The sequence below is a fragment of the Ctenopharyngodon idella genome, chromosome 16 (genome assembly GCF_019924925.1).
Source record: "Ctenopharyngodon idella isolate HZGC_01 chromosome 16, HZGC01, whole genome shotgun sequence".
In the NCBI taxonomy this organism is placed as follows: Eukaryota; Metazoa; Chordata; class Actinopteri; order Cypriniformes; family Xenocyprididae; genus Ctenopharyngodon; species Ctenopharyngodon idella.
This window is the reverse complement of record NC_067235.1, coordinates 4,383,477-4,398,848: the sequence shown is the minus strand read 5'-3', so window position 1 is coordinate 4,398,848 and position 15,372 is coordinate 4,383,477. Positions and strand designations below refer to the sequence as shown.

The 15,372-nt window shown below is 37.3% G+C and overlaps 1 protein-coding gene across 4 annotated transcripts in view; it reads right to left on the bottom strand.

Annotated features, from left to right (window-relative positions):
- Positions 1-4,820: 4,820 nt before the first annotated feature.
- Positions 4,821-15,372, bottom strand: part of ube3d (ubiquitin protein ligase E3D) — a 35,030-nt gene continuing 24,478 nt past the window's right edge. Inside the window, exons 9-10 of one of the 4 annotated variants that reach the window (XM_051866089.1) lie at positions 13,376-13,514; positions 4,821-4,953 (exon numbers count right to left, since the gene is read on the bottom strand). In XM_051866089.1, coding sequence (XP_051722049.1) covers positions 4,933-4,953; positions 13,376-13,514 — 160 coding nt within the window. In that variant the 3' untranslated portion in view covers positions 4,821-4,932. Of the gene's footprint in view, positions 4,954-4,981; positions 5,633-13,375; positions 13,515-15,372 lie in introns of those variants that run through there. The other 3 variants (XM_051866092.1, XM_051866088.1, XM_051866090.1) reach the window with 3 other exon arrangements.

Genomic DNA, 15,372 nt, shown 5'->3' with positions numbered 1-15,372 from the left:
GTGTAAAACGGCACAAGGGTGAGTAATTAATGACAGAATTTTCATTTTTGGGTGAACTAACCCTTTAATTAAGCTAGTAGTTTTAGCTGTGGTATCGAAATTGGAATAGAGGATTTTCACTAGTACCTAAAATATTGGTGTCATAAATGCCTGTTTTTGTTTCATGGCTGGTAAAAAATAGTTTTGGCCGGTAAATTTTTAAGTCACCGGCCATTGGCAGGCGTGGCAAAAAGTTAGCACACAAGAGTTTAATCTAAGATGCATAGCACATCTTCCACAAAGGCAGCTCTCTCTGTAGGCTAAAGATTTGCCAATCATCGTCAAAGAGCTGTTTGCACTAGCCACAGACTGCAGCGTTTATAAAATATATTTTGTATATTTATACTGTGCAGTATTATATAAACAAATGTGCTGCAACTGGCATACACTAACATGTGACAATATAAACTTAACTGTCCGTTTTTTCTTTATGAAGTCAGCTACTATTGCTTATTGTAATGTTATGCTGATGAAAAAAGGATTAGCTAAAAACACAAACTGCCACTATGCTTCTTCTATCTGAAATTTAAGGCCTCTTTGGATCTTGCACATTCCATCTGGCCGCCGCCATGCTCAAAGGCAAGATTAAATCAACGGATGCTGCAAGAATCTATTTCACTATCTGCTGCACTGTTATTCCTTACAGCTCCTGTTGAGAAAAAAAGTGCAAAAAACATCTCCAACCTCCCGACTAATAAGCTCCCGAGTCCTGATTGAAAGTTCTTCTGTAATGTAGATCAATTAAGGGATAAACAGGGATATCAATGATTTAAATATTATTTTAAATTGATCAGAATCAGATCACATTATCCTTCAGAAATCATTCTAATATGCTGATTTGGTGCTCATGTAACATTGCTGATTATTATCAATGCTGAAAACAGTTGTGCTTCTTAACATTTTTGTGGAAATACTTTATTCAGGATTCTTTGATGAATAGAAAGTTCAATGAACAGCATTTATTTGCATTTATTAAATTAAGTTCATAAAAGCATTTACTAAAAAGAAATCTTTTGTTATGTCTTCTTTTAGCGTTGACTGTCACTTTTGATCGATTTAAAGCATCCTTGATGAATAAAAGTATTAATTTCTCTCTTTTTTTAATCTTATCACAAATGTTTGAATGGTATAATTGTTTCCACAAAATTATAAAGCAGCACAACTGTTTTGAACATTGATGATAATCATAAATGTTTCTCGAGCAGCAAATCATCATATCAGAATGATTTCTGAAGGATCATGTGACACTGAAGACTGGAGTAATGATGCTGAAAATTCAGATTTGATCACAGAAATAAATTACATTTTACTATAGAATGTAATAATATTTTACAATATTACTGTTTTTACTGTATTTTTGATTAAATGCAGTCTTGGTGAGCAGAAAAGACTAGTATCATCAGTTAGCATTAGTTGACATGAATTAAGAATGAACTGCACTTCTACATCATTAATCTTTTTTTAATGTTAATTTCAACATTTACAAATACATTATTAAAATCGAATGTTGTAATTGTCAACAGTAAAAATTAAAGCAGTTAAAATTCGACAATTACATATCATTACAATCCTCTGGATCGTCTGCGTGTTAGCATGCCCTCTGCTGACATAAGAGTTAGCTAACATTACGATTCAATACCAATCTAATAATAAGCAATAAAAACTCCAAACTTTAAGTACACAATATAATTAATTCATTAATAGAACAGTTTGACCACACTGTGTGACTTACCTTGTGAAGTTTTTGAGGTAGGATACAGACTGTGGCTGCCTCCTCTAAACTCCTTAAGAAAAAAAAATCGTGCGGTCGTTTCCACGTATACGGACGCTTATCGTAAATATTACGTAAGCGATCGTTCACAATCTCATGAATAAGTACAATAAAACGAAGGTGCGCATCACCATATTAATAGTCATGAGAAGGGTTACAAATAGTTACGACAGGCATTGTCAACGTGACACAACACCTTTGTTTTATTTGAATTATTCATGATATAGTGACCCAAGCACTACGCTGAACTTACCTCATCAGTCATCATAAGCCAAAGACATTGACGGAAGGGTACCGCACACGGAAGAGCCATTTCTGCAGGAAACCGAATAGATTTGGAGTGTAGGCTAATTGTTACGGAACTCAGACTCAGAGACGGAATAATAAGGTGAACAATTGTTAGCTAACAGCAGTTTTAGTTATAATATCCAAGCTGTGCTGTCAGAGTTTTATATCCTCCCGCCATTGTCATTGTAGTAAATCTCATGAACAAAACTTTTAGCCAATGCCACGATCCAACAACGTGTGTTCTGTTTATCTTCTGCATGTGTAGCACATCTACACAGACACACACCTGTCTCGAGTCTCGACCATTAACGCAGCAAGCCGCCCATATTATTTTATAATTGTATAAAATAATCCCGAAAAAAAGCACAAACACGGCAGAGATGCCAAATTCAGCGGCTTGAATTAGCTGAGGTAAGTGACGGCTCACAGAGAGCAGCGGCAAACCTGTCATTCAAGTCACCAAGCCCTTAATTATGCAGACCTTTAAGGCTTAATATAATTTAAACGGATGAGTTATAAAAAAAAATTCACCCCCTTCAGAGTTGTCATGAAGGGCAAAATTAGCAGTATAGACCAAAACCACAGTTTGATCCAGGCTGTAAACATGTTTTATTCTGCTGTAAAGTTGGCCATTTTAACATGGGGGTCAATGAGATTCTGCTCTCTTTTGGAGCCTGTCCCTAGCGGCCAGTCGATGAATTGCAGTTCCAGTCACTTCCGTATTGGCTTCAAGAGAAACTCGGGGAGGTTGCCCCTTGGTAAAAACACCTATTTCAGTTTGAAAACTCCCCAAAATTGGGAGACGCCCCTTTTTTGTTCCGCAGAGACCTGTACTTGTAGAGACTGGTCGATTACACTTGAATTACTTCTAAATGTTTAAATTTTACTTCTAATATTTGTTAAACGAGCTTAAATGTAGGCAATATGTATTAAAATGATATCAAATATGCTATACTATAAAATGATTGTAAATAAAGGAATAATCATGCAAACCAGAAGTTGTGTGGAGTATTTAAAAAAATTAGAAGATTTAAGTTAGTCCGTGAACATTAATTCATGTATAAAAAAATGAATGAATCAACCCATTTTGCTGGGTAAAATTAACCCAACATGTGTTCTGTCCTATATTTACCCCGAAGTTGGGTTGTTTTTACCCAGTGTTTTTTTTAGAGTGTATGAAAGCATTCAAGAAGGATGTAGCTGTTTTGAAAGCCAAACTGTTCCATTAACTTCCCTATCTATCTATCTATCTATCTATCTATCTATCTGTCTATCGGGTGTTTTCATAACTATGTCCACCGTTTATGGTCTGCTAGCGGCCCTAATAAAATGTCAAAGAACAGTTTGTGCCATTTCTCCTACAATTAGTGTAGTGCTATTCATAGGTTTGAGAAGAGCCCTGTGACAGCTCAGTAGCACATGTGCTTAATTAGCTCATCCCTTCAGTACCCACACCAGCTCTATGCAAAATATCACCTCCACTATACTTATAAATCACACACTCACCTCACACAGCATGATTTACCTGAGCAGGACGAGTTCGTGCGTTGTCTTTTGTTGGTCCTGGAACAACATTCCCACGAAACACAACAACCTGCACCTCCTCTAACATTGAGATGATGGTGGTCAGATGATCAGAGGGAAACGATGGTCTATAAACCTTGAACCAACCGATCAGCAAAAAAATTACTGTTTTATCCACCTTATTTTGCAATATTTTCTGTGAATGTGTGTGAACTTTCGATTCATTAGCTGCTATAGGCAAATACCTGGAAGAATAACAGAATGCTGTAAATGGTAAAATAATTTGCCCTACAAACCACATATCTCTTGATTGTTTTTTGGCCTGTGGAAAAACCTTTTTTGTTTAACTCAAGCCTATAGTCTATTTGTAGTTTTGTATCTCTCTGGTACAAGGGCAGTGGTGGTCTAATGGTTAGAGTCAGACTGGTAACCCAAGGTTGCAGGTTCGATTCTCAATACTGGAAGGAAATGACTGAGGTTCCCTTGAGCAAGGCACCTAACCCCCAATCACTCCCCAGGCGCCACAACAAAAATGGCTGCCCACTGCTCTGGGTGTGTGTTCACTATACACTACTTCTAATGTGTGTGCACTAACTTGGATGGATTAAATGCAGAAGACAAATTCCAAGTATGGGTCACTTTCACTCTGTAAGAGGTTTGTGAATTGAGCATTCAGATCAAAACCTTTTTTGATTTTTAAGTACTTCAGACTGCTTTAAAAACGGACAATAAAAAATTTAAAGTTTTCTTCAGAAAAATGTAAGTGGTGTTTGCCAGGCATTTTTAAAGGAAAAGTGTGTTCCCACCTGTCATTAGACATTGACATCATGATGTGTTATTAAGCACAGTGAGCTCTAAACATATTCAGAAAGCTCTATGAATACATTTACTCAGTCACATCTGGGAACACAGTGTTTCCCGGCACTGCCTGGACTGCACACTGCTGCTAACTCATGAACTCTGACAAAGTGCACTAAGATAGTGAACCAAAGTACCGGAAACATGTTTTAAGAGTGCATGAAATGATATTCAATGTCCTTATAATGAAGCATGATGGGCATTTACACTGGTACAGATTGCAAAACAGGATGTCAAAAAAAATCCCAATTAAAAAGGATAACAGGCCACTTCCTTCTCATATCATGCAGAGATGAGTACAGACCTTTATAGACTGTAGAACAAAACACAGCTTCAAAAGTTTTTATACAAAAAAAAAAGTTTTAATGTTTTGTATTTAATAGGTTTGTACAGCCTAGAAGAGCGTGACATTGCGATGATAAACTGGTCCACTGGGTTCTGAGCTCAGTACATCACATCCGCATGTAGGCCACCTGATGAGAGAGGATGAACAGACTATGTTTAGAAAACCATACTTACATACTGCTCTTACAATATCTGCAGAATATAGTACAGTATCCACATGGTGCAAACATGCATAGAGTATCTGGATGACCTACTACATACTAAAATGTGCAGTATAAAACAGCTTACTGCATCCCACAATGCAATTCACTCAACTAGACGTTACATTTGAACTGGAGATAATATTAGCCATTTTTTTAAAAATCCCTTTCTTAATTCATTATCTCAATTGACTATCAAGTGTACTTCTTTTTTTGTTTAACAAAATTGGATTAAAAATGCAAAATAGTTCATTTCCAATATAACAACTGGTGCCACTCACTGAATTAAACACACAACATCTTGCAACAACAATTAGTGTTTTACTGTATAAAGTTGCAATGCTTTGCATCGTTTCACACACAAAAAATTGGTTCACATTCACAGCAATTAAGTCTGATGCGGTAAGTTATTTTATTTATTTTTTATTTTTTTTTAAATGTAAGGAAATATTATGTAAGTAATGATTATGAATGTTTTGGGAAAAAACAGCAAAGAGATTGCTTTAACATTTTAATAATTAATTGATAAACTTGCATTTTCTGTATTTTCGGCTGCAGTGATGAAGTCGACGATGCTGACTCGTCATCTCTGCAGTAGTGGACACACCTATATGCACATTTCATACGGATTACATAACCTGAGAATATTTGTTTTCCATTTGAAATGGTTCATTTAAAAGTAGACATTTCGCTTTCTATAGATTTAATTTTTTATGTCTGTGAGGCAAGTTTACATAGAGTTTTGGTTCTTTTTTCTCTTTTTTTCTCCTCTGTTTGCTTTCATTATTTTAAAAAAGCACAACATTTTGATGTTGTTGTGAGTGCACACAAATAAAAGTAGACTTCACAGATTCAATAGATGTATTACTCTTATCTGTATGACCAAAAATGACGGAGTATTTTAAGTGCAAGTGATCGCACCGGCGCCTCTATGTTAGCTGTCATGCAGTAAGCGTGCTACTATTCAGCTTGAAAAGACCACATTTTTTCTAGGTTAATGTTAAAGTGAGCAGCATTTAAAGTTGCTACTACTTACATGTTTGAGATGATAAGCCATATTTGAGATTGATGAATGATAGGCGAGCAATTGGATGTCCTGCCCGATGTACTGTAATTACCACATAGACCTGTTAACAATCTGTCCATCACAGACTGTGTGACTTCGCCACTTCCTGTGGATTTTTCCCCCTGCGACTAAGTGACTAATACAATTTTGGTCGATTAAGCCTCTTCTCGTTGACTAACAGTCGACTATTAGGGGGCAGCCCTAATTACAAATGTATTTACTGTCACTTTTGATCAATTTAATGTCCTTGCAGAATAAAAGTATTGATTTCTTAAAAAAAAAAAAATCTTACTGAGCCCAAACTTTTGAACAGTAGGAAATATAAGCCAAAATTCTTGTGAGGTCCTCTGACTTATATGACTCAAAAGTGGTGATCCACAGTTAGGTGTGCATTAGGCTGCAAGTTTAATTACTTCAAAAACAGTCCACCTGCTGAGAAATGACAAATTCTGGGATCTTTCATTTACATTAAATATATGAAAACTAAAAAGATGACAAAAATGGCCACTTAACTTCGATAGCATAATGTAAAACATGTGCCAAACAGAAAAGAGCAGCATTAACCAAATGTGCTTCATGCCAGCCTCGAGTCCTGTGATGGACGATGTTGAACTCTCGCTCAAGGATTCATCCTTGCTGTGGTCCCTCACGGCCTTCAGTGTGCTTTACGCTGCCAGTAACTCATGCACATCATAAACTAGGCTGTCAAACCAGCAGCATTTCAATTAGATACATCAGAGCTATAGGGGTGAGTGGTATGACCAAAATCTTTTATCATAAAAACTGATATACACTACCATTCAAACGTTTATGGTCAGTAAGTTTTTTTGTTTGTTTTTTTTGGTTTTTATTAATCAAAAGTGACAGTGAAGACATTCATAATGTTACAAAACATTTCTATTTCTAATAAATGCTGTTCTTTTGAACTGTTTTTTGTTCTTTTTGAAGTTTCCACAAAATTATAAAGCAGCACAACTGTTTTGAACATTGATGATAATCATAAATGTTTCTTGAGCATCAAATCATCATATTAGAATGATTTCTGAAGGATCATGTGACACTGAAGACTGGAGTAATGATGCTGAAAATTCAGCTTTGATCACAGGAATAAATTACAGTTTACAATATATTCACATAGAAAAGTTATTTTAAATGGTAATATTTCACAATATTTTAAATAAAAATTAGACATTTTTACTGTATTTTTGATCAAATAAATGCAGTCTTTGTGAGCATGAGAGACTTCTTTCAAAAGCAAACACAAAAAATTGTACCGACCCCAAAGTTTTAGTTGGTTTAGCTTGAAATTAAATGACAAATTTAAATTGGATGCAAATCATAACATATGAATGACTGCAAAAACAGGGTTATCTGAAGCTGTGATTCTTTCTGATATTAGCTGGATCAACTTCCCTCTGAACACTGGAAAACATTATTCGTGCAAACTGGTTCCACTCAGTGAGCTTTTTTATCTATATAGGTCAGGTGTTTGCGTGTAAGTGGTTGTTCTCAGCACAACAAAGGCGTTGAATGAACTGTACACAGCATTCCCAGAGGCACATGTACTTGACGATGTCTGTCTGCCATTTTATCATCAGTGCACTACAAAAATTGGCAAGATGAGTGATAATTTTCCACTTGATGGAGAAAGTTCAATGTCTCCAACAGCTACAGCAAAGAAAACACATTGCTAGCCAGAGAAACAAGTCCATTATCTGAATTCAGATAAAACCATGGCTACAAAAGAAATCCCCAAAAGAAGCTTGTTTAATGTAGCGCTAAGCTTCTGGCATTTAAATCACTGTGCAGATGATCTGAGCTCAACAGGCTGACATTGTTTTCATTATTAGGTTCTATTTCAGTTAGAATGTTCCCTATATAGGATGTTGCTGCCTATATAGACAACACATTCTCACTCCCAGTGTGTCAAAAGCTGAAGCATGGTCAAGCATGTTTAGCATTACTATTAAGATGCTAAAGATATCACTATAATCGATGAACTAGGAACTCAATTGCTTTTAATGAGAAACCTTTGGTGTCATTACAGAGATGCAAAGGGCATGACATAATATAATAATTAAACTTTATTTAAATTACACTATTTAGACATATTTGGGCAGCTAACATGTTCCCTAAACCTAACCAATGCAAAACAATATAAAACACAGGATATAACAAGAAGATGCAACAAGTCACAATTTATTTAAAAATTATAAATATTCCAAGTCTTTTGAGACCAAACGATTGATTTGTTTGTGGAACAAACCCAAAAGCGATTATCGTCTCTAGTTTCCACCGTCTTGTAACACTCGAATCGCAAAAACTCTCAAATACTGCCGTCTGAAGAAGTGTTACCTCAGCTTTGATTGTGAAATGGCATTGGCTTTGGTGCGTCTCATGAACAATTGTGCTAAAGTTTGGATTTATCTTCTGAATGATTTATGCTGTGATTATTTTCAGTGGGTAAAACAAAGATATTGCATGGCTTCAGAAGACTTAGAATGCAACACGTGTCTTTTGTAATACTTTTATTCTGCTTTTTGGTCCGTTTTTTGCAATAAATACATGTGACTACTTTTATCTGCCTGTTACATATTTTACATTGTTGAGAAGTGGTTATGTTTAGGGCAGGGGTGGAGTTAAGTGCTCATAGACATCTATGAAAGTCACATATATATAATTTCTACTTTTTCAAATGCAAACAAAAAATTAAATGTGTCTTAATCTGACACATGAGGCAAGCAATTGAAAGCAAGTCCCTAGTTTATCAATATAGTGACACCAAAGGGTACCTAAGTGTCCTAATAGTGACGCTAAAGGTGCTTGACCATGCTTCATTTTGATGCGTTGTGAGTGAGAATGGGTTGATATGGACACAAAGATTCGAAACAGAACCAATAAATAAATAAATAAAAATCCAAAACTCCACATGCCCCACACAATTATTAATCATTAAAAATTGGTAGCAGACCGGTTCCCTCACACCTCGTGTTATAGGTCCTTCACAAATACCCAATTTCCCAGGAATTCCTGCACACTGCTTGTAAAATCCTCCTCTTTATCTGCTTATTGACACTTTTTTTCTGTCAGTAAGAATGTAAATGGAAATATAGACTCTTTTGCAGAGGATAAAGCTGCACCTCAGCATCAGCACTATTTTCCATCATGGGTCAAGCCCTGAAACTCTTCACAGGGAGTTGGGGAACAAAGACTGCCAAGAGACAGATGTTTTGTCTCCTTAATTGGGGGCAAATATGCTGGGGAAACAACAGAAACTGAGGCAAGCATTTCAACCAGGCTATCTGCCTGATATCAATGCACATGTGCTTCAAAGGGAAGTTGTTTTTTTATTCATTAGCATTCTTCTTTTCCACTGAAAGGCATTTCAGCTTAAGCAATGCAGACGAGAGGTACTAATGTCAGCTTAGCTGAAGGTGGGCAATTAAAAATGCCATCAAATGAGGTAATGGGCAACAAAACTTTAACTTAGCTGCAAAGATAAAAGAAAAAATATATATGAACAGTCACACATAGAAGGTAGTAAAGCACCGTCCTTCGGATGAGACGTTAAACCGAGGTCCTGACTCTCTGTGGTCATTAAAAATCCCAGGATGTCCTTCGAAAAGAGTAGGGGTGTAACCCCAACATCCTGGACAAATTTGCCCATTGGCCTCTGTCCATCATGGCCTCCTAATCATCCCCATATACTGATTGGCTTCATCACGCTGTCTCCTCTCCACCAATAAGCTGGTGTGTGGTGGGTGTTCTGGTGCAATATGGCTGCCATAGCATCGTCCAGATGGATGCTGCACATTGGTGGTGGTTGAGGAGATTCCCCCTTTCATATGTAAAGCACTTTGAGTACCCAGAAAAGCGCTATATAAATGTAAGGAATTATTATAGTAAGGAGAGTCTTGCTATTGTCACTGAAACTCATCCATCATTATTCTGCTGGATCTATCTGCATTCTTTAACACTGTAAATCACCAGGTGCTCCTGTCTACATACAGTGGACATTATAGGAACAGCACTCGGCTGGCTGAAATCCTCAATACATTCTGCTCTATGCCAGTGCGCTCGGCCCAAGCGAACACTCCACTCATGTACCACTCATGCTCACCAGTAAAATGACGTTCGCTCCTATTTAAGCTGCTGCTCTGTGTCTGGGACGCTAACATTTCTTTATGTATAAACTGATTATGTTGTTGGCAAATTTGGAGGACACACATGACAATGTTTGTTTTTAGTAAACTTCACCAAACCCACACTACAAAAGAATCAAAGAATCATGTAAGACCCAGTAAACCTTGAGATTAGTACATTAGAACAAAATATAGATAATAGATTATTGACATGAGAACAAAATATATGGATATGAGAACATATGTATAAAACCATATTAAACTACAATCTCTTAAATATTTTCTAATTGCATTAAACCTTTTCATTTCATGAACATTTTTATTAAACATGGGTCCCTATTTTCTTTGAAATGCTCATTTCTGGTATTGTAGGCTTATTTTGTAAATGTAAGCAATTAATTTGAACAAGCGCAAACTGGGTGCCGGATAAGATGCTGGTACAGACGTAGCTTCTCGACCAGAGTCACCTCGAAGTCCTGCATCTTCGGAAGCAGAGCCGCGCGCAAAGTTACAACAATTTTGAAGTTTACTGTGCATTTACCATTATGTATAAGGTTCACAACTTCATTAAAGGAGGGTATAATGCTATTTCATGTATTCTGACTTATTTACACTGTTAAAGGGTTGGATTCTCATGCTAAACATGGCCAAAGTTTCAAAACACGAGTTGGACGTATAACGGAGTATTTCTGTGCCAAAAATACTCTTCCAAATCCTTATAAATTTTGCTGCCTTTTTTTTGAGTATGGGGCTGTGTGACGTCAAAAAGGTCGGAATTCCTTGTACGGGCACTTCCCCCGGAAGGGAGCGCGCGCACACGTCGACCAGAACGCGAGAGCAAGAGCACGCCCATCAACGCGCTTTCGGCTTTACGGAAGTCGTCGGCAGCGCTGCACAGGTCACAGGACTTCACGAAATCAACAATATGACCAAAGAAGTGTGTTTTTGGTTGTGAGGGAAAGATAACCTCGCTTCCCAGAGAACCCAGCATTAAGTGGAGCTGAGAGTTTTGTGCTCACGCATTACATTGATGCGCTCTCGATATTTGTTATTAAAATAACCATAGAAACTGATAGTTGCAATCACTTATTTATTGGTTAAAATGAATAGAGAATATCTTGTGTTTTTCCATGGCTGCTCGAGCCCTCAGGATCGGCGCTTATGGTTTCATAAACAAGGCCCAGTTCTACGCTGGATTTACAGATCGTTTGAAACTGAAAGATGGAGCGGTCACAGTGGTAATGATCCCGGTCATAAATCTGAACCGCAGGTGGTAAGTAAAACTGCTTCAAATGTCTGTTTTGTTGGCAATAGGCGCCTAAGTGCATATAATGTAAACAACACGAACGTAGTGAATTCATAAATTTATTATTCATCATTCACTATACGCTATATTCATTATAGTGATTCAAAAGTTATCCAGGGATAATGCGTTGGTGTATTGTGTGTGTTTAAATACATTTGTTTAGCTGACCATTGATAGCTTGCAGACGATCGCTATGCAAAAGCTGTGCGTGCTCGTCACTCTTTAGCTCCGCTCACACGACACGCCTCCAGGCACTCTGCTGTTTTCGGAAAGACTCGGTACAGCATATGTATCTTTTATAAATATAATAAAACTAAAGACTTTTTGGAGATATGAAGGATGCACTACTACTCTATAGGTACTCAAGATTAACACGAGATTGGGAGAAACTGTGTGTGATACCCCCCCCCCCCCCCCCCTTTAAAACAATATTTGAACTCCATAACCTTAGACCTATTGCATATTTCACATATTCTCGAAGCAGGATATCAAAAAGGGAATTCTGAGTTGATCGAGCGGCCCTGAGTGGAATGAGCCAGCAGAACGAAATCTTAAGAAGGGCGCTCTCCGCTCCGGAGGATATATTACCACTCTGCTCCCACTCTGCCCCGTTCACATGCTCTGCCTCATAGCCAGATATTTCAGAGTACTTTGGTAGGAAGAGGTGTCTAAGCCACATCAGTTAACCACTGGAGTACCTCAGGGTTCGGTGTTTGGCCCTTTCCTTTTCTCGATATGCACTACATCGATGGGACTTATCATCCAGGAACAGATTTTTGTTTTCCCATCAGCAATTTAACAATTTAACCAGAATTCCTCCTTTACCTAAATCATTTAACAACAAGGACGCAACATCACTAAACTCTCTTTATAGAGTGCTGCAGGGATGATGTATTTATGTAGACCAAAACCCAGAAACGTGTTAGCATTAGCACTTCCGGGTTCATCATCCTAAAGTCAATGTTTTTTTAATGGGTTTTTGGTCAAATACCTGAAATAAGGTCTGTGGTTAACACAAGCTCAAGATATTTTCAGATATTTTTCATAAAAACAAAAAGAACAAACATCAGTAATACCCTTGTGATTTTTACTCGTCTTGAAAAAGGAAGCTGTTAACGTGTCTAAATGGGACTTCGGTGGTTGTCGGACATTAAATGTCATCATGTCGAACAGATAAACTTTTAGTAACTTTTAGTAACTTTTACAGTTTATAATCACGCTCTTGCAAACTATTCTAACTCAAACTTTCAGGGAAACTTTTTTTTTTTTTTTTTTTAAATAAAGACTGAAAGTGTTGTCAGCTTAGTGATGGTGACATTGAAATCATGCAACCGTGATGTAGTTTGTTTATAGCCTACATTTAGATTTTTACTTCTGCCGAATATATTTAGGCTTTAAAATTCATAAAAGTTAAGTCCATTTGTTAAGATTGTCATGATGAACAAAACGTGTAATAATAATAATAAAGTCTTACTGGTCACAGAGCTTAATTTTGACTATAATCCAAAAGAAGGAAAAATCCTATTGTGTTTTTTTGTCCAGAGGGTGATGCTAACTTACAGATTGGCCTACAAAAATACATCATCACTGCAGAGCTCTATTTCATTTACTGTCACACCTACAGTACATTGCTACGCTAGTCTGAGCTTTTCTAGGCAATTTTGGGACTTTGTATTGTGTTTCTCATTACTGTCTCTTTAGGATGAATAGCTTTTTTGGTAGTCCTCTTTTTTTATGTTGAATTTGATAAAAGCATCTGCTTAATGTAATGTAAATAAGGAGTTAGAGATGATGAAATATAATGCCTAAGCAGTCTAGTATGACTAAGTATGTGACCTGATATGAGTTCATGCAGCGCAGGAATGCAGGCAGCCTGAAGGTGCTGGACATCAGAAGCTTCTGGAGCTCCTCACATGAGCCCTGAGGGAGGGGCAGAGGGTGCACGCTAATGTCCTTCTCCCAGACATCCACAACACTAGAAAGAGAGAAAGAAGAACAGAAGATATGAGAGAGAATGAGAGGTTTACTGCCTTTCCCAACACTCGCATAACATTATGGGACTGCAGTCTCAAATTTGCTCTGTTTAGTAAACCAGGCCCTTAGTTTTTAATTTTTCTTTGTCAAGTGGCACACAGCATGAGTCTGGTCCATTGAGTGTTTCTGCTCAGGCTTCTGAAGACTGACCAATAAAAATAGGTTTTGCTCAGCTAGAACAAAAATTTAAAGGAACATTAACTGAAGGTGAAAACAGAAAGTGGTATACCTCTGTGCAATATCTCTGCACCCGCAGGAGCAGCTGGACCCTAAATTATATTAATCTGACAGTTTGAATTTTTAATCATGTCACAGTAATCTGTCAATACGCTGCTCTGAAGACAGCCCGAGCGAGGGGCACGGCAGCAGAGAAGCAGAGAGACTTATGTCCTGACACACATTATGGTGATGATCTATTCAGGACATTTCATTGACATTTACCCATCTGTGCTGTAATTCCACAGAAAGTGCACACGCAGCTCTTAAAGTGGAAATGCTGGAAAAGCCCAGAGAGAGAAGTATCATGCAAAACTACAACTAGGGAACGAAACACACTTTTTGGAGGATGTTGGTCAATTACATAACTGTGTTAATTGTGTTAAAGGGGATCTATTATGCCTCTTTTCACAAGATGTAAGTCTCTGGTGTCCCCAGGATGTTTCTGTGAAGTTTCAGCTCAAAATACCCCACAGATCATTTATTATAGCTTGACAAATTTGCCCCTATTTGGGTGTGAGCAAAAACACACCCTTTTTGTGTGTGTCCCTTTAAATGCAAATGAGCTGCTGCTCCCGGCCCCCTTTACAGAAGAGGGCGGAGCTTTAACAGCTCACACTTCAATTGCTCAACAACAACAAAGCTGGAGAATCTCACGCAGCCAAAATGAGGATTGTCAGTAACGGTGTTCAATGATGACATAGCAACAACACTCTACTACAACTCTTCGTTTTCTCTCCCTTTGTTGCATGTTCCCGGGGGCAGGGTTTATGTAAATTTTAGGATTAGTGATGTCACTAACCTGGGAAGAAACTTGTTGTAGTCCTTACCAGCCGTTTGTTGTAGTCCTTAAACAGATAATTCTTTAAAAGACAATATCTCCCTTTGCATTGAACTTTGAGCGTTGTAACTTTGCAGATGTTGTTTATGATCAAACAGCAACATTACACACTAACTAAAGTTAAAAAAGTGAAATCATAATCAAGGACCCCTTTAATAAGTAATAATTACATTTCATGTTACAGGAGGATATTTAAGTTTTGATTTTTGAGCATCTGGAGCCTTTTGAATTAAAGACATTATCTCCTTCAAAGTGCTATGGGAAGACTGGAAGACTTTCTTCAGGGCTTTAATGATTTAAGTTATCTTTTAAAATACCTCAAGGCAAACAAGCATGAGTTTCCCATCAATAACAGAACAGCGTTTGCACAAAAGGACAAACCAAGAGATTGGATCATAATTCATAGAGGCCTCAGGTCTTTGTTTCTTTTGCTAAAGTAAACTACAGTATTTATTGTGAAAGACAAAAAAAAAAAAAACATTTCTAAATGTGTTTAGGCTACAATAACTAAAATTGCAACACTTTCAACAGAAAAAAGTAGACCTTGTCATTCCCTAAACAGATAATTAAAATGTTTTCTCCTCTTTTCTACATCAATGCTATTTCAAATGTCAAGGCTGTCATTTGACATTTGACATCCTATACAGCACTTTAAAGTTTCAGCTGGATTCGAACACACAGACAGCCTTAGGACTTTCAGATGTACGTAATCTCTGAAATTCAGGGTGTACAGGTTTAGATC